This window comes from Amphiura filiformis, chromosome 14 (genome assembly GCF_039555335.1).
Source record: "Amphiura filiformis chromosome 14, Afil_fr2py, whole genome shotgun sequence".
Classification (NCBI taxonomy): Eukaryota; Metazoa; Echinodermata; class Ophiuroidea; order Amphilepidida; family Amphiuridae; genus Amphiura; species Amphiura filiformis.
The window spans coordinates 45,189,230-45,210,458 of record NC_092641.1 but is presented as its reverse complement, the minus strand read 5'-3'; the positions used below and the strand labels follow the sequence as shown (position 1 = coordinate 45,210,458).

The window sequence follows — 21,229 nt, the reverse complement described above, 5'->3', positions numbered from 1 at the left end:
GGACCGCCAAGAATATTTGATAGATAAACTACTGAAACTTTCTCCTTGTCACTTGAGGTGTGAGGATTTTCAACCCAAGTCCCTGATCGTTTGATTTATGAACTTGTCTCAGTTTAGTAATTATTTAGCAGCAATCTCAATTGGGTAATTGATGCTTTAGCCAAGACTTTTGTTAAGGTATCCTGGCTGATGTATAATATCACATGGTATGCTCAGCCTGGTTATTATGCCCTTTGGAATACACCACCACATGTTCACAATATTGTATATTTTATAGGGACGATATTCTCGCAAACACGTTAAGGGCTCGGTCACCCACCATTGCAGAGTATTTTTTGTGGGACCTGAAGTCAAAGGACCTAAAATTTTTAGGTCTTTTGGGAAACTTCATGTAATACGAAAGGTCAAAACTTTCATAATGATGGTCGATTTTTCCTTCCAACTATAGCTACATACACTTTACTTCGAGGACTATTAAATGCCAAAAATGTAAATTTTTGCTATAAAATTTGTATTATATTGTAAAAAATGAAAATGCAATTTAGTGTGTCTGAGGTCACACAAAAAATACTGTGCAAAAGTAGGTTACAGAACCACTGTGGTAAACTGACCATTCTCATAATTTTAATCAATTATTTCAATTCAGATGAAATGTTATTGTTTTTATTACACAGTATAATTATGTAAGTCATACACACAGGTCACAATGTTGTCGGTAAACACTGTAAGGTAGTACGTTCCCATAAAAGGAACATTTAGAATGGCATTTACCAGCATTTACATCAACTTAACTTAAAAGTAACTACATGTATAGGGAGCCTGAACCCCAAATGTATAACATGTTATGAAAAGTAGAACATAGTGAACTATATTTAGCAAACAAGAAATGAATATTACAGGACAATTTAAGAATAAAGTTAAGGTGGTGTTCTTTATTGCTTTACGTGATGCCTAGACATATGTTATAAATCCCAAGGCAAATTGCTGTATCTGTAAAGTGTATAACAAATAGGATACTGTCTTTATTTAGGAGATAGATTGAATTCAGTGTGCTCCTGATGTATGTATATGAGACCTGCTCCAGCATAAAGTCGGGAAATTTCATTATGGGCTTTGTCGATATTGATATAAAATTGGACGGATTGAGAATGATACCTGAATTTATCGGTCGAGCTCGACTTCGTCTCGCAAGATATTTGAAAACTCTGGCGAGATCGATTAATTCAGGTATCATGCGAAAGTATCGTCCAATTTTATCATTATGTCTTCAGAATCTTTTTTTTGTTGGTCAAAAACATGATTTTTAGTCAAAAATGCTATTTCTGGTCAAACATATGACTTTGGTTAAAATTTGATTTTTCCAAAATGTGATTTTGGGTCAGAAATGTTATTTTTGATCAAATATGTGATTTTTTGGTCAAAATGTGATTTTTGGTCCAAAATGCGACTTTTGGTCCAAAAATAAATGTGATTTTTGGTCACCGGTTATCGGACAGCTAGGTTATGTACAAAGGTATAGGATGCAAGATTCTGAAAACATAATAATGCCAGTGATTGATCTATAGCGACTTTGTCTCGATTTTGATGCAGCAGTTCTCATAATATGAGGTATCTACAAGTTATCAACATAGCAGGTATCTTTTGTAGATCAGCCTACTCTCAAAGTAAAATGTAATATCTGCGTATACTTAAAACATCATATACTGCCTTTTTACTTTGGAGGGAAGATGCAGGCCTTTGGGGACAAAGTCGGGAAAGTTCATTATGGGATTTGTCGCCATTGCCTGTGGTTGAGATATAGGTAGCGACTTTGTCTCGGTTTTGCGACAGCAGTTCTCATATGAGGTACCTACAAGTTATCAAGATAGCAGGTACCTTTTGTAGATCAGCCTACTCTCAAAGTAAAATGTAGTATCTGCGTATACTTAACACATCATATACTACCGTTTTACTTTGGAGGGAAAATGTAAGCCTTTGGAGAAAACTTTAGAAAATTGACATGCTCACTAAAGCTAAATTCATACTATTTACATCGCTTAGCGATAGCGATTGTTTTTTGGCTAATAATGTACACTAGCGCTTTTTGTTGCTTTGGGACAATTGTGTTACCTTATTGGTCAAATATCAATCACTCGTCACTCAATGATGAAGTATAAATTCAGCTTGAAACTAGTAGCACTACACCCGTAAGGAACTGTCAGGGGTAGAGACTCACACGAGATGACGCTCTTTCATTTAAATAATTATACGAAAATTGATCCATCAGGAATGATAGCGTATTGTTGGATAGTCAGGTATATTAGGGCATCGTATATTATATTTAGAACATGGAACCTTTATGGTATCGAATATCCTGGGAAGAGGAACTCATACATAAATAACTCATGCAATAAGCTTAGCACTTTCATGTATTAACTGGACGTGTGTAACAAGCGGCAGATAAAATGACCGTTGCATTACTTACAGTATGTGAATAGACGTGTATCAAGTTATATTGTATTTCTTGCATATGTAATTCATTTGGTATGTTTTTCTCTGAAACTGATTATCTATTTGATATGGGTTAGTAGGATAATATCTACAATGGGAATATTTGTAAGGTGCCAGTATGTAAAAACAATTAAAAAGGCACATTAAAGCAGTGAGAGCCAAGTAATGCGCGTTCTTCATATTAAAATATATTGTGTGTATTTCCAATATCTATAATAACTACCGAATAGTTGTTTTTCGAATGGGGTTAGACTTGGGCAAACACGAGGAACAATGGACCCATCATGTTCAAGAGATCGGGAAATTTACTTTCTCAATCAATGTATCAATTGATATGAAGAAATCAAGCCCTGCACCGTCTGTTTTGAGCCGTCTTTCGAAGACATTAACAACAAAATGACTCCGCTCTATACGATTGTGTCTCCCATAGTATAATTAAATTAGGGTTTATATTGATCGTGTCGTATGACAAATTAGGATTACATTATTTTTCATTTGTTTTGATGATTGACTTTGTTCTCAATATTTTGACTTTGTTGCAAATATCAATTTTGCTTTCCTCTAAAATGTAGTGCCACATTTTTACATTACATATAATTACTAATAAATATACCTTATTAGAGTTGCGTATCCAGAAACAGAAACATTCAACCTTGGGGGCTGGGAGTCTGCCTGGGTACCTGAATGGCTAAAATATACCCCCAGAATAGGCATTAACACAGAGGGCTGGAGCACCAAGCACACTAGATAACTAAACTACTGAAATTTATCCTTGTCACTTAAGGTGTGAGCATTTTTTACCTAAGTCCCTGAGCAACTTTCTCTGGACAATCCATCATTCATCCTTGTCGTATTATGTTGCACCATTCAGGCACAAGATACTTTTTCCTGGCATACGGTTATATTTTGTTGATCGTTTGATTTACGTACTTGTCTTGGTTAGTAATTATTTATCAATAACCCCATTAGGGCAATTAATGATTTTTTCTACAGAAAAAAAAATACAAAGTAAGTTTTATTTGTACGCCAAAAGTAAGCTTAAACTTTCGGAAATTGATTATCACCAGCACGTATGAACTTACATTTGAGTATTAAGGGATGGGGTATGAACGTTTGGACAGTATTTATTGTGGGACATTAGAGTACATCAGACATATCGAATTGCATTCTGAATACGAGGAATGTCCTTCTGATATCAAATAATTTTGATTTTTTGAATTTCGCAATGTAATACACATTTTATGGCAAATCATTAAAAATTGATATTTTTAATATTTAACAGTACTTGAAGTAAACTTTATAAATCTGATGATTTATACTTAAAGTGTATGTAGGTGGGATGAAAAGCCGACGATAAATTGACAATTTTGACCTTTCGTATTGAAAAAAAATCCATATCTTCAATATAAAAGGTCAAAATTGATCGTCGGCTTTTCCTCCCAGCTACATACACTTAAAGAATATATCATTAGATTTATAACATTTATTTCGAGGACTGTTATATATCAAAAATTTGAAAAATATCAAATTTTAATAATTTGTCATAAAATTTGTATTATATCGTGAATTTCAAAAAATGAAAATTATTTGATATCAGAAAGACATGCTTCGTATTTATAATGCAATTCGATACGTCTGAGGTGCTCTCATGTCCCACAAAAAATACTGTCGAAACGCCATAAACGCTCATTCTAGATCCCTTAACATTAGCAGTAAACATTAATATAAACCCCAAATGTATGACATGTTATTAAAAGTTAACAGTGAACATAAAAAAATATATTTAGCATACAAGAAATGAGTATTTATTACACGTCAATTTAAGAATAAAATGTTCTTTATTGCTTTACTTGATGCCTGGATATATTTTATCATTCCAAAAAATTGCCGTATTTTGTAAATGCATAGAAAAGCTGATGCAGTTTTTTTTACTTGGGAGACAGGTGTTTTCAGTCTGCTGGTGGTGTATGTTAGCCAATGAGGTACCGCGCTTCCTGCTACGTCAGGAAAAGCGTGTTAGCTTATTGGTCGAATACCAATTGCTCGTCGCTAGGCGATGGAGTATAAATTCAGTTTGATACTAGTAGCACTACACCCGCAAGGAACTGTCAGGGGTAGAGACTCACACGAGATGACGCTCTGTCATTTAAAATGTGTATTATCCCAGCAAACACAAAAACGTTCTAAAAACGTTTTAAATAAGTTATATTTTGGCTTTTGGTTTAGGTAAAAACGTTTTTATAACATTAAAATGTCGGGTTATATAAAGGTCATGATAACGTTTTGAAACGTTTTGAATGAAAACACGCTACAACAATATAATGAAATGTTTTCAAAAAATGTTTTTGTAAACTATTTTTGCAAACATTTTTGCCAAATATTGTGTCAATACTTAAATAACATTATGTTGAAATATTTGAACCCAGCAAACACAGAAATGTTCTTAAAAGGGTTTTTTTTCAAAACCTTTTAATAACATTTAAATGCCGGGTTATATAAAGGTCATGAAAACGTTTTTAAAACGTTATTGAAAATATTTTTGGCAAACATTTTTCGCAATATATTTTTTCAACCCCAAAATAACATTCTGTTTAGAAAGTTTTGTATCAAGTTTTCAAGAATGTTTTTGGAATGTTATTAAAACGTTTTTATACCATTTATATAACCCGACATTTACACGTTTTCTGTTTGTTGAGCAGTAGATTATCAAAAAATGTTTTTTAAGGTTATGAAAACGTTTTATACTCATAATATACCCTTTATATAACCCGACATTTAAACGTTTTCTGACAACCTTTTATAACCTTTTGCGAATGATGTGAAAAACGTTTTGTGTTTGCTGGGATATTGCGAACTTCATAAAAAATCTAAATTATTTGATATCAGAAGGACGTTACTCGTATTCAGAATGTAGTTTAAGCATTTAGTATGTCTGATGTGCTCACAGCCTCACAGGTTCCACAACAATACTGTGCATAGGCGGGTTACAGAACCACTGTGGTAAACTGTTCTCGTCATTTTAATCAAGTCATACACACAAGTCACAATGTTGTCGGTAAGCACTGCAATGTAGAACGTTCCCCATACAGGGAACATTTAGAATGGCATTTACCAGTATTTACATCAACCTAACTTAAAAGTAGCTACATGTATAAACCCCAAAAGTAAACATGTTATGAAAAGTAGAACATAGTGAACTATATATAGCAAACAAGAAATGAATATTACACGACAATTTAAGAATAAAGTTAACGCGACGTTCTTTATTGCTTTACGTGATGCCTGGACATATGTTATAAATCCCAAGGCAGATTGCTGTATCTGTAAAGTACATAACATTTGGGATACTGTCTTTATTTAAGAGACAGGTTGACATCAGTCTGCTCCTAATGTATGTTGTAGTTGAGATCTGCTCTCGCAAAACCAGCATAAAGTCGGGGAATTTCATTATGGGATTTGTCGTCATTTGGCAGTGATTGAGCTATAGCGACTTTGTACCGGTTTTGTTGCAGCAGTTCTTATATAATGTCCTACAAGTTATCAACATAACTGGTACCTTTTATAGATCAGCTTGCTCTCAAAGTAATATGCTGTATCTACGTATACTTAACACATCATATACTGCCTTTTTACTTGAGAAATTTGACATGCTCACTAAAGCTAAATTGATACTATTTACGTCGCTTAGCGATATCGATTGGGTCTTAGCTACTAATGAGGTAGAGGGAAAAATGTCTTACTTATTGGCTAAAATACCAATCGCTCGTCGCTCAACGATGGAGTATAACTCAGCTTGAAAATAGTAGCACTGCACCCGTAAGGAACTGTCAGGGGTAGAGACTCACACGAGATGAAAATTTAAATATTATGAAAATTGATCCATCATGTATACAACGTATTGTTGGCTAGTCAAAGTATATTAGGGCATCGTATATAATAGAGCCTTTATGGTATCGAATACCCTGTGAAGATGAACTCATACATAAATAACTCATGCAATAAGCTGAGTACTTTCATTTTGTATTAACTGAATGTGTGTAACGAGCTGCAGATAAAATGACCATTACATTACTTTACAGTATGTCAACGAACGTGTATCAAGTTATAATGTATTTGTTGCATAGGTAATTCATTTGGTCTGGGCTTTTTTTCTGAAACTCTTTATCGGCTTGATCTGGGTTAGTAGGACAGTATCTACAATGGGAATATTTGTTAAGTGCCAGTATGTAACTAGAGTCAATAGATTCTGAGTATAAGCCGCCGGCAGTAAATATAACATTAATGGGTCAATTTTGACCAATTTCAAAATTTGACCTTCGACCCCTAAACTTTGACCGTCACCATTGACTTTTTGTTTTGTCTCACTAAGGTCTATCATATGCAGCACTCAGATTTGCCATACCTCGTTGTTTCAAATTATACACATTTTGACCTTTTGACCCCAAAATAAACATTGTACAAAGATGTCACCATTGACTTTTTATTTTGTCTCACTAAGGTCTATCATATACAGCACTCAGATTTGCTATACCTCGTTGTTTGAAATTTTACACATTTTGACCTTTTGACCCCAAAGTAAACATTGTACAAGGAGGTCACCATTGACTTTTGTTTTGTCTCACTAAGGTCTATCATATGCAGCACTATAACTTGACATATCTTGTTGTTCAAATTTAGTTTTGTATTGCATACGGGGTCAAAGGTCAAGCAATGGTCAAGCTGTGAACACCCTGGATACGCATGCCACTAGTGACCAACATGTATTAATTAGAGCTTCGGCGCATTTTGTTTGTAGAAAAGAAAGAAAGAAAGAAAGAAAGAAAGAAAGAAAGAAAGAAAGAAAGAAAGAAAGAAAGAAAGAAAGAAAGAAAGAAAGAAAGAAAGAAAGAAAGAAAGAAAGAAAGAAAGAAAGAAAGAAAAAGAAAGAAAAGAAAGAAAGAAAGAAAGAAAGAAAGAAAGAAAGAAAGAAAGAATTAGCGTAAAACAGAACAAGCCGACTTTGTCGTCGGCTTGTAAAAAAAAATACAAAAGCACACATGAATTCAGTGAGAGCCAACGAATGCGCGTTTTTTTAATTGATATAATGTGTGAATTTCCAATATCTATAATATCTACAGAATAGTTGTTTTTTTAATGTGGTTACCAGACTTAAGCAAACACGGGGAACAATGGAAAAATCATATTCAAGAGATTGAGAATTTATTTTTCTCAATCAATATTGATATGAGGGAATCGAGTCCTGCACCGTCTGTTTTAAATTGAGCCGTCTTTTGAAGAAAATAACAAAAACACAATGACTTTAGGATTGTGCCTCCCATACCACAAGAACTAAACTGGTGTTTATATTTATCGTGTCGTATGACAAATTATGATTGCATTATTTTTCATTTGTTGTTATGATCGACTTTGTTCTCAATATGCTGCAAATTTAAATTTTACTTTCCTCTAAAATATGGTGCCACCGATTTTACATTAGCCCTAATTATTATAAATATACCTTACAGTGGTGTATCCTGAAAGAGAACCCTTTAACCTTTGGGGCAAGGGATCCGCCTGGGTGCCTGAATGGCTCAAATGTACCCCCAGAATAGTCATTAACACAGTGGTCTAGAGCGCCAAGCAAACTAGATAGCTAAACTACTGAAATTTCTACTTGTCACTTGAGGTGTGAGAATTTTTTAACCCAAGTCCATGAGCAACTCTCTCTGGACAATCCATCATTCATCCCTGTCGTATTATGTTGTACCATTTAGGCACAAGATACATTTTCTTGGCACACGGTATTTTGTTGATCGCTGGATGTGTGTACTTGGTTTAGTAATTATTTATCAATAATCCCAATTGGGCAATTAATGGTTTAGCCTACAGTTTTGTTAAGGTATTCTGCCTGATGTTAGAAATTGCAAAGTAAGTTCAATTTTGTATGCCAAAAGTTAGTTTAAACTCTGGAAATTGAATATCACCAGCACGTATGAACTTACATTTGGGTATCAACTTAACAGTAAACATTGATATAAACCCCAAATGTATAACATGTTATTAAAAGTGAACATTAAGAACTGTAATTAGCATACAAGAAATGAACATTACACGTCAATGAGTATTACACGTCAATAAAGTTAAGGCAATGTTCTTTATTGCTTTACGGGATACCTGGATATATTTTACCATCCCAAAATATTGCCGTATTTGTAAATGCATAGAAAAGCTGATGCCATTTTTTACTTGGGGACAAGTTTTTCAGTCTGCTGCTGGTGTATGTATGTTAACTAACGAGGTACCGCGCTACATACTACGGTAGGAAAATCGTGTTAGCTTATTGGTCAAATACCAATCGCTCGTCGCTAGGCGATGGAGTATAAATTCAGCTTGAAACTAGTTGCACTACATCCGTAAGGAACTGTCAGGGGTAGAGACTCACACGAGATGACGCTCTTTCATCTAAGTATATGAAAATTGATCCATCAGGTATTATAACGTATTGTTGGCTAGTCAAAGTATATTAGGGCATCGTATATAATATTTAGAACATAGAGCCTTTATGGTATCGAATACCCTGTGAAGAGGAACTCATACATAAATAACTCATACAATAAGCTGAGTACTTTTGTGTATTAACTGAATGTGTGTAACAAGCGGCAGATAAAATGACCATTACATTACTTTACAGTATGTCAACGAACGTGTATCAAGTTATATTGTATTTGTTGCATAGGTAATTCATTTTGTCTGGGTTTTTTTCTCTGAAGCTTTTTTCTGCTTGATCTGGGTTAGTAGGACAATGTCTATAATGGGAATATTTGTAAAGTGTCAATATTATAATAATTATAATAGTACCCATTAAACCAGTTGCGCGTTTTTCATTAATATAATGTGTGGATTTCTAATGCTTATAATAGCTACCTAATAATTCAGAGTCGTTTTTCGAATGACGTTATCAAACTTAAGCAAACAGCGGAGACTAATGACCGACCATATATCCAACGATCTAAATCTGGACATTCTTAATTAAAGCAAGTATCAATTAAAATGAGGGAATCGAGCCCGGTATATGTTTTAAGCTGTCCTTTGAAGAAATAATAACCCCAAAAGTAATTCTGTTTTTTAGCCTTGTACCTCTGATATCAAAATCATTAATTGAGAATGATAATTTTCTTTTTGTATGACAAGCTTTTAGTTTTGATGATCGATAATATATTTTTTCTTTGTTTTTCTCATTTGGAAATGTAAGAATTTTCTCTCAAACAACTTAAAATTTATCCTCCGTGTGTATTCACGAACATCTTGTATAAAAGACAAAAAAGATGTAATTTGCTTTATTACAATGAACCAACTTACAATTAATCAATGTCATAAATCTAAGTAACAAATTATTATGATTAGTTAATTGTTTATTAGTCACCAGGAATGCACTAATTAATCAAAATCTTACAGTTTGTGTAGTGCTTACAAAGAATGCATTGGGCTATTCTGTTTAAAATCCACACTAACCACACATGTGGAAGATTTGGGAAATATCTCCCACAGGGGAGATTTTTAAATGTAATATTGGTCAGAGTAAATCATTTTGAATCCCACACTCCCTCTGTAATACAGCTTTCCCTATATCCCACAACCCAATTGTCTATTCTATTTAAAATTTATACTCCCTCTGTGGAAGATTTTGTCTAAATCTTCCACAGGGGTAGTGTTGATTTTAAATGGAATACCACATTTTACATAAAGCAGCTTTTCAACTGTATATCACATAATACGTTTTTACACTCTCTTGACGACATGGCAATGTAAATTGATGTTATTCATACATTTTCTTTTATAGCCTGATGGTACTAGAGTCGGTGAACAAAGCACCCCGTGGTTAAATATACACCGAGTTCAGCGCCAAGACAGTGGTACATACATATGTAGCGCTTCCAATACGCACGAAATTGTCACACAAGAAGTCAAAATTGCCGTGCACTGTAAGTAAACAACAACAAGCTATAAAGTAGGACATTATTTGTTTGAATAACGTAAACAGTATTAATCTTAGGGGTGAATCTTATCTTATGACGCTATTAAAGTATATATGTTTAACCAGGATTTAGAAAGTGCATATTGCTAACTAACTTGCATGTATATATTACTGTAGAAACTCTGATACATGTGTAACCAGGATTAGGAAAGTGTACATTGCTAACTAACTTGCATGTGTATATCATTGTAGGAATTCAGATGTATGCTTAACTAGGATAAGGAAAGTGTATATTGCTAACTAACTTGCATGTGTATATCATTGTAGAAATTCTGATGTATGTTTAACCAGGATTAGGAAGTGTATTTTGCTCACTAACTTGCATGCAGGTATTGTGATACATGTTTAACCGGGATTTGGAAAGTGTACAAGCAGGTGATTATGAGCTGAGGCTTTCTGGCTCTCAACCCTCGAAGTGATATATTATTTGGTGTTTGAAAAACGTAAACAGTGTCAGTCTTAGGGTGGATCTTATCAAGGGACACTGTAGAATGCGGGATTTAGAAAGTGCATTGCTTAACTAACTTGCATGTGTATATCATTGTAGAAATGCTGATACATGTTTAATCAAGATTAGGAAAGTGTATATTGCTACCTAACTTATGCATGCGTATAATACTGCATGAATTCTGATGCGTGTTGAACCAAGATTTGAAAAGTGTAAAATTCTAGGTAAATTTCATGCCTATAGTATTGTAGGAATTTTGATGTATGTTTAACCGGGATTTAGAAAGTGTACTTTGCTAAGTAACTTTCATGCGTATACTACTGTCGATATTCTGATGCATGTTTAACCATGATTCGGAAAGTGTACATTGCTAACTAACTTGCATGCGTATAATACTGTAGGAATGCTTATTTATGAGTGTTTAACCAGGATCAGGAAAGTGTACATTGCTAACGAATTTGCATGAGTATAATACTGTAGGTATACTTATGCGTGTTTACCAGGATCAGTAAAGTACACATTGCTAACGAACTTGCATGTGTATAATACTGTAGGAACTCTTATGCGTGTTTAACCAGGATCAGGAAAGTGTACACTGCTAACTAACTTGCATGTGTATAATACTGTGTATAACCAGGATTAGAAAAGTGTACACTGCTAACTAACTTGCATGTGTATAATACTATAGGAACTCTTATGCGTATTTAACCAGGATTAGGAAAGTGTACACTGCTAACTAACTTGCATGTGTATAATACTATAGGAACTCTTATGCGTATTTAACCAGGATTAGAAAAGTGTACACTGCTAACTAACTTGCATGTGTACAATACTATAGGAACTCTTATGCGTGTTTAACCAGGATCAGGAAAGTGTACACTGCTAACTAACTTGCATGTGTACTATAATACTGTATGAATACTTATGCGTGTTTAAAAAGGATCAGTAAAGTGCACATTGCTAACTAACTTGCATGTGTACAATACTATAGGAACTCTTATGCGTGTTTAATCAGGAAAGTGTATACTGTTAACTAACTTGCATGTGTACTATAATACTGTAGGAATACTTATGCGGGTTTAAAAAGGATCAGTAAAGTGCACATTGCTAACTAACTTGCATGTGTACAATACTATAGGAACTCTTATGCGTGTTTAACCAGGATTAGAAAAGTGTACACTGCTAACTAACTTGCATGTGTATAATACTGTGTATAACCCGGATTTGGAAAGTGCACATTGCTTAAACTTATGCATGCGTGTAATACTGTATGGATTCTGATACATGTTTAACCAGGATTATAACTTACTTGCATACATGCAGGAATTCTGATGCATGTTTGAATGGTATATGGAAAGTGTACATTGCTAACGAACTTAAGCTTCATGCATATAATGCTATAGGGCTATTTGAAGGGGTGGGTGTAATATAGTCCTAACCCTCACCCTTTTTCGGTGCACTTGTTACTGGTTTCGAATCATTTGCAGTTAAAACTACTTAATCCATTTTTATAAAAAGTAATCATTAGGCTATATTGTACTTTTTAAAATAATGTGTAATTTTTCCACCAATATGAACTTATTGCCATGATTACAGCTGTGCTATGTTCCCTGTTTTTCTTCAAAAAAGAAATGTGGGTTAGCACTATATTGCCACCGACTTTAAACAGGGGGTCCTATATAGATTATCTATGAACTACAATTTTGATCTGGAATCATTGAGAACGTGTTTCTTACATCAACAACGACTAGATATTTTTTTCAAATAAATATCCATCTCATAAGTAGTTCTAGAAACTAGTGTGGAATTCTTGGGGCAAAAAGTCCTAACCCATCAATTTACAAGTGACAGGTTTGTGTGTAAAAATTGTACGAATGATTTCAACAAAACAGTTAGTCTGTTGAAGAACTCCAATACTTTATGCTTGTATACTTTACTTATGGAAATTCTCATGTACTTGGTCAAAAAACAACTTATCGCGAAACCAGTTACATGTGTTTTAGGTGGGTTAGGACTTTATTACACCCACCCCTTCATTTGTAAAGCATATTATACATAAAGGTACTATTAGGACCAATGGGTTGTCAAATAATTCTCATTGAAGTATAAAAGGCATCAAAATAAAATGTTTTGAATGTGCATTGTGCAAATTGGTAAATAGCAATCTGCTATAAACTTATGGTGTATAAATTGTATTTATGTCAACGTCTGCTTTATTGTGTCAAACATTGTAATCCACATTCAAATAGCGTGTTTACCTTTTTATATCTGCCAAGATTGGTGTACTTTGTAAGAGTATTCAAGGATGCCCTATCACTCAAATATATTGTGTTGTAGGAAATTTGACATACCTCCCTCCCACTTTAATACATTTTCCCTAAACTTTTAAATACAGATAAACCAGAGATAGCTGTCCGAAATAATGATATCCGTCGCAAGGAAGGTGGTTACGTAACTCTAGAATGTTTAGTAGATGCATACCCCAGACCACAGTATATATGGAAAAAAGGAAGAGAAACGATATCAGATATAAATAGCAATGACGTAATCCGCAAATCAACAAGTACACGGTAAGATGCAATTCATTTTGATTCGGTATTTATCGTACTTTTTGTTGCTTTAAGGACACGTACTAGGCGGCTTTAGAGTGAGGTGCTGCAAAAGACGTACTTTTTATTTGCAATAAAAAACAAATCAATTTTTCGCAATATATTAATGTTGCTAAAAGGATATGTTATTTGGATTAAATCTTCACAAACTAAAGAAGCTGATATTCTGAATTTCTGACGCCATTTTGGACTGCGGAAATTTGTTAACAAAAGAGCAATTCAGAGCTGTTTCTATCCAAAAGTCAATAAGAAACTAACGCATCCCTTCTAACTGCATCTGATTACGGGAATTCATAAGCTTCATGCATTCACCTGCTCTTAAGCTTGTTTATTGTTTGAAAACAAAATTGTAGTAAGTTCGACAAATATGTTTTATTATATTACTATATGCATGCATAAGTGCGAGTGTCACAAACACCTATACATTATAATCACATAAGAATTCACTGTCGTAGTGTAGTAACCCAGTGGTTCATAAATTTACTTCGATTTGCACACCTGCATGTATGGTATAGTCATTGAATTTGTGTTGCTATCATTTTGATAGTGCTTGATTTGCTTTCATTTGGCAAGGTCTTACAAGACAAGCGTAAAACTTGCCTTCCCGCGTTTTTCATTGACAACATTCATCAAATATTATATAATTTAAATGTGGCAAAATAAATGAATGGCTTATAATAGATGACTGTTTTGAAATGATTGTGTAATAACCCGGTGAAAACCAATTACAAATACATGCTTCCAGACTTTACAAAGAGTTTATTGACCTTTTTTAACTTGTGATTTTCTAATTTTCTGAACACTTCAAACACTATGTGTTTAAAAGTTTCCTCTGACGTTATGTTACGAACACTAAGCATTATGGTTACGAACACTAGACATTATGTAATTGAATACAGTGTGTCAAATATTGAACAGACGGTGTTCTAATGCTGAACACCTTTTGTTCCAGTGTGGTTACGGGAATTCATAAGCTTCGTGCATTCACCTGCTCTTAAGCTTATTTATTGTTTGAAAACAAAATTGTAGAAAGTTTGACAAATATGTTTATATTATGTATTATAATATGCATGCATAAGTGCGAGTGTCACAAACACCTATATAATCACATAAGAATTCACTGTCGTAGTGTAAGTAACCTAGTGGTTCGCACTTCGATTTGCACAACCTGTATGTATGGTATGAAGGTCATTACACAGCCGTGACGTTAGTCACGGCTGTGTCTTTTTTCTTACAGGTTCTTTCTTCTTTCTTCTGCCGACCACTACATTTGCTCTAGCACTTACATGCTTACACCGATTTTGACTTAACTTGGTCACAACCATCATTGACCATGCCCCTACATGTCATACGTGATTTCAACTCAAAATGCTTCTTCTCTCACAGATTACGTAGGACAGTGACACCACTTGCACACATGCATTGTTATTATCCAGTGTCTATGGGGTCCTCACAGATTTGGGGTCAAAGGTCATTAAGGGGTCACTTCCGGTATAAAACGAAAAACCTTCAAAATTTCTTATTTGCTAAGAAAAACATAGGACAGTAACGGTATGTTCACACATAAATTGTAGTTACCCTGTGTATATGTGGTATTTTTTTATTTAGGGTCAAAGGTCATTAAGGGGCCACTTCCGGTATAAAACGAAATACCTTTAAAATGCTTCTTCTCCCACAAATTACGTAGGACAGTGACACCACTTGCACACATGCATTGTTATTACCCAGTGTCTATGGGGTCCTCACAGATTTGGGGTCAAATGTCATTAAGGGGTCACTTCCGGTATAAAACGAAAAACCTTCAAAATTTCTTATTTGCTAAGAAAAACATAGGACAGTAACGGTATGTTCACACATTAATTGTAGTTACCCTGTGTATATGTGGTATTTTTATTTAGGGTCAAAGGTCATTAAGGGCCACTTCCGGTATAAAACGAAATACCTTTAAAATGCTTCTTCTCCCACAAATTACGTAGGACAGTGACACCACTTGCACACATGCATTGTTATTACCCAGTGTCTATGGGGTCCTCACAGATTTGGGGTCAAAGGTCAAGGGGTCACTTCCGGTATAAAACGAAAAACCTTCAAAATTTCTTATTTGCTAAGAAAAACATAGGACAGTAACGAGTATGTTCACACATGAATTGTGGTTACCCAATTCATATGTGGTATTTTTATTTCGGGTCAAAGGTCATTAAGGGTCACTTCCGGCCTGAGACGAAAAACCTTCAAAATGCCCCTTCTGCCACAAATAACATAGCAAAGTGATGCCACATGCACCCATGCATTGACATTAGCCAATGTCTATGGGGTTTTCATATATTTTGGGGTCAAAGGTCATTGGGGGTTACAACACGGCTGTGTTCGTGGTCTTAGACCACAGCTAAGTCTAGTTAAATTTGTATTGCTATCATTTTGATAGTGGTAGATGTTGATTTGCATTCGATGGGCAAGGTCTTGCAAGAAGCGCAAAATTTGCCTTCCTGCATTTTCCATTAACAACATTCATCAAATATTATACATTTTCATTTTAAATGTGGCATAATAAATGAATGACTTATAACAGATGGCTGTTTTGAAATGATTGTGTGTAGCCTGGTGAAAACCAATTACAAATACCTGCTTCTAGACTTTACAAAGGGTTTATTGACCTTTTTCAACTTGTAATTTTCTAATCCTTAAATTGCACAGCGTAAGATTTATATAAAGCCTTTTGTTAGACTAATATGCTTTTTACATCACAAAGTTCGTATATCTAAGAATAACATAAAAATGAAGAGTAGTATTTTTCCTTTTTAATGTAATAAAACATGTTCACGTCACAAAAATGCACCTTATAAAGCTCAATGAAGTAACTATCACCTGTTTGGAAGAAAATTACTCAAAAGGGGCTCTTCCAGTTGAAATTCATAACCCCCTATGGACGACATGACCTTAATCTAATCTTCCATACAGGAGGAGAAGTTTTTAAATGAAGTCACCCATTCAGGTAACCCCGTTGAAATATACACACTTCATGTGTGGAAGATTAAGGTCATGTCTGCAATAAGGGGTGTATCGATTTCAACTGGAATAGCCCAATCTTTGCATCAAATTTTCAAACTGATGGAAGTCAATGGAAGCCAATATATTGGGCTATTCCATTTAAAAGCCACACTACCACTGTGGAAGATTTCGGAAATATCTCCCACAAGGAGGAGTATAAATTTCAAATGGAATGAACACATTATTATGCAGCTCCATTTGAATTTCATACACCTTTTGAGAAATACACAACCTGCATCTTCAACATAGGGAGAATGAGATTAAATGGAGCTACCTAATGTGTTCATTCCATTTAAAAATCATACTCCCCCTGTGGAAGAATTTTCCAACATCTACCACAGCGGTAGTGTGGATTTTAAATGGAATAGCCCATTCATCACATTGAGCACACTTGTGTCAATAGCCCCACATTTGTTGCCATGGCGACCTTTTCAATGAAAAAGATGCGGATTCTAGGGTTTTACTTAAACCTATTGAAATTATTACTTTTCTTATTAGCCATCCGTAACCTGTCGACAAATCAATCAGAGCCAGTTATTTTTCATTGTTATGGATTATTTTTACTGCAATTTTGAAATCATCATTCTTATCATACAAAAATAACCATGGCAACAATTTGTGTTGATGAAATTTAGAATCTTAATGTGGAGGATATTTGAGCTTCTTTTAGCTATTCAGTTTGATTTACTTTGAATCATGGTCTCCCAGAAATACATGTGATCAAACAAAATCAGTCGGAAGTCGGAAATATTGATTTTGAGATACAGCCAAACAAAACAAGTATTTCCTTTTGGAGCGATTGCCGAATAGGGTGCAACTCTACTAGTCTTATTACAAGACTGCCCTACCCCAAGTCTGGACTCAAGTCTAGCAAGTTGCACTCTATTCGGTAATTTGTTTCCTATTGTTTTGGAAACTCTTTAACTTCTCATATCGTTTAAACTGGTTGTCCAAATTCAATGGGTTTTCTGCCAAATGTTCTTTGCAAATGATGTTTACAATCCTATAAGAAACTGAAAATGGAATATGTCCGACTTCAGACTGATTTTGCTTGATCATGGTGTAATTACTTTTTTTTCACTGCTTGGCGTGTTTTACTGTTTTTTATTTGCTAACACAACACACTATAATTGTTAACCGCTCACATTGTAAGTTCTATTTTGTTTTTAATTTTCGTCTGTTTTGACACTGCTTTTCTGTGTTGTTTTTCCCTTCTCAACACTCATGTACACTTCACCATTTCCAAAGGATTCCACTCAGCTGTTATAGTGATAAAACAAGGCAAGTATTACATTGTGTTAAGGAGTGTGTTATGAAACTTTTTAGGTAAGCCTGCCCCTGATGTAAAGTAAAACATGACCTACACCAACTAACATGTGGTGTGATAAATGTAATCATGGCCATATGTGAAAATTATTGTTTAGAGCCTATGCATGTATAACAAATGTCCATTTAGCGATTGTTTCTGACATTTCTTTTTTAAATGAAATGAAATACCGTCAAGATTCGCCTATAATGGCGCTATGAGCCACGCAGACATAAGTGGAATTTTAGGCACAACCATGACAACCTAAAAGTGCCCTCCCGTAAAATTTCCATCAGCAAATAAGGCCACGGAACCTTAGTTCTTGTTGGGATTTCAGAGGAAGGAGCTCTTTATTTGCACATGACAAATGCGGGGCTCAATATAAAACGGCTTATCCCACATTTTGGTGAAAATAGAGGGCGCTGCTGAAAAATGTTTAGGTCACCAAAGGTCACTATTCCAAACATGACATATCATGAATGTAACTTAGATTGTAAAATCAACGTTTTAAGAAGTGAAATTGTAATTATGTATTGTATTGAAAATTCTAACACAAAAGTCAAGTTTTCTCAAAATAACCGAAATGTGAGATAGGTCGTTTTTATATTGAGCCCCTCAATTACCCCAAGGCAAAGTAGCCCAAGTGCGCCATTAGCCGAATCTTTACGGTATGTGCAATATTCAGAACTTCTGTATAACCGATCTTCACTAATTTGCCCCAAACATCTTACCAGATATAAAAGTTCGTAAACAAATAACATTATGACCCATGGAATTTCTCACCCAAGATAGTTGGTGTAGGTCGTTCTTTCTTGAACAAATTCATCAGGACTAATCTGTTCATAGTAGAATTGTAGTTGGAACTTCATTCGACTAGTCCAATAAATTTCTACTTACTTGCAGACATTTCGAAAACTGCCAGCTTTCTTTTTCGATGCTATTGTTGCAATGACGATCTGTATATAGCTGATGTTGACTGCTGCTTATAGCAACCGAATTGCAAGCAGTCAACATCAGCTGTGCACAGATCGTCATTGCAACAATAGCATCAAAAATGAAAACTGACCGTTTTCGAAACGTCTGCAAGTAAGTGGAAATTTATGGGACTAGTCGTATGAACTTTCAACGAACAATTGGTGTAGGTCGTGTTTACTTTTCATCAAGAGCTAACCTGAAAAGGGTCGCTAATAATCTGCCCATGTAAATATGAATGGCCAAGTGGACCAAAAAACGTGTAAGATTATACGTGTAACCTTACACGTGTAAGATACCATCTTATACGTGTAAGATCGCATCTTATACGGTACGTCTTAGAATCTAGCGGGATGCTTAAATTGACGAATCATATAATAAAGAACCCATAATTTAAACCCCAAACAACCTACCATCTTACGCGTATTCATCTTCGACCAATGAAATCTCGCCATAGCATTTCTTATACGCGTAAGAATTGCCTATTAGGGATGGACGGTATTCTGATTTGACTGGTACGACGAGTGTGGAATAATCTCACCCTCAATATCGATCTGCACCGCGGTAGTTTTCGCAAACGTGATTATATTACCATCATCTCTTGAAATTTAATTGATATGAGTATTAATTGACTCCAGATAACTGAAAAAAGTAGCCAAAAAGTGAGATAAATCGGGATGTGGCCATGATGGACCAACAGTCGGAACAATTCCTAACATAGATTCGTCATAAAATACAGGACATTGTAGCACTCATACAAATTATGAAAATGCCTCGTTTACGTTTTTTGTGACAAGGTCTTCTGGACGATATCACGTATCGTCCATCACTAAATCACAATCTTACACGTGTAAGAAGTCGTGGGTGTTACAAATCACAAAACGTCTTTACATATTATTTGTTGAAGTTTGTTACGCATGAGATGATTGGTTGTTTGTGATTTCTTACTCTGTGATTCGTCAATTTAAAAATTCTGCTTCAATCTTACACGTATGAGATGTAATCTTACGCGTATAAGATACAACCTTACACGTGTAAGGTGCAATCTTACACGTGTAACCTTACACGTTTATCTTACGCGTTTTTTGGACCACTTGGCCATTCATATGTAAACCAATACATTTATGCAAAGTCAGTAATGAATTGCACACAATAGGACACACAATTTGTTAACATTTTGTAAATATTCAACATTGATTTATTCGGCAGCCTCTATATTGGCGGTCATTGTGGATGTGCGCGTAATGTCAGCCTTGCCGTTTTACTACAGATTTTACAGAGAGTATTTTCATTAAACCTTTAAAAACTAAACATTAATGGTCATTTTCGGCTGATACCCGATTTTGAAATTTAAAAAACCCAAAAGCACACTAAAAAAAGCAAAAAACAAACAAACAACAACAAAAAAACAGGCAAGGTCTTGTTCAAAAAACACCTGCCTACATTGTACAATGCTGTACAAAGTTATACTGAGTTTAGTTAAAATGATTATACACCAATCGTGATTATGGTATTACCGGCATTAATAACTTGCTTCCATAACGTTTTCATTTTTATGATAAACATCATGAATAATATACATGAACTTTCAGCCGGTTCTGCCTCAGGTTACCATGTGTTATGTTCACATAGTAGACATTCCTAAAATATTCAACACATATGCCTTTTTTGTGTCAAGTTCGTAGGGGATCTTCTGCTATTGAGATCAAAATATATTTTAGATATCGGGCAAGGACTGGCATTTATCGTCTTGCAAAATGACGTTATATAATCAAGTCGGTCAGGGAATCAGTTGGTCAGACAATCGGTCAGTAATCGGTTGGGAATTAAATCAATCCGATGATCCATCTTATGTTACAATCCCCTTTGTTTTGATTCTGATTTATTTAGCACTAAAATTACACAAATAACGATGGAGATAAATACACTTTTATGTATTTATGCATTAATGTAGCGCCTTACTTCCAAAAAGGGTTCCCAAAGTGATTTACAATATCATATCTTTAAAAACAAATAGCAACCAAGGACACAATGCTAGTTATAGAAAGACTATAAAATTTCATCTTTTTATCCCAACCATTTTACTCCAATATTAAAATAAAAGCTATTTTGTGTATGTTAGAATTGCGAAATGGTATAGTAATTTGTTCCTAAATTCACACTATTTTTCCCGCACTTCTGATCTGGGAATTACATAAGAAAATGTTGAAAAATATGAACATTCATATTCATTTTAGCACAGAAGTTGGACAGAACTTACAGACAATGTAAATAAAAAACGTAAATTATTTGTGTATGTCTTCTTCGAAGGTACCTTACTCGAGAGGTATGCATAAAATCAC

The 21,229-nt window shown here is 34.6% G+C and overlaps 1 protein-coding gene across 3 annotated transcripts in view; it reads left to right on the top strand.

The window, feature by feature from the left end:
- LOC140170171 (protein amalgam-like) overlaps positions 1-21,229 on the top strand; it is a 70,187-nt gene that overhangs the window by 28,338 nt on the left and 20,620 nt on the right. For 2 of the 3 annotated variants that reach the window (XM_072193494.1, XM_072193495.1), the window contains exons 5-7: positions 10,310-10,451; positions 13,348-13,522; positions 17,858-17,890. In XM_072193494.1, coding sequence (XP_072049595.1) covers positions 10,310-10,451; positions 13,348-13,522; positions 17,858-17,890 — 350 coding nt within the window. The remainder of the gene's footprint in view (positions 1-10,309; positions 10,452-13,347; positions 13,523-17,857; positions 17,891-21,229) is intronic. The other variant, XM_072193496.1, reaches the window with a different exon arrangement.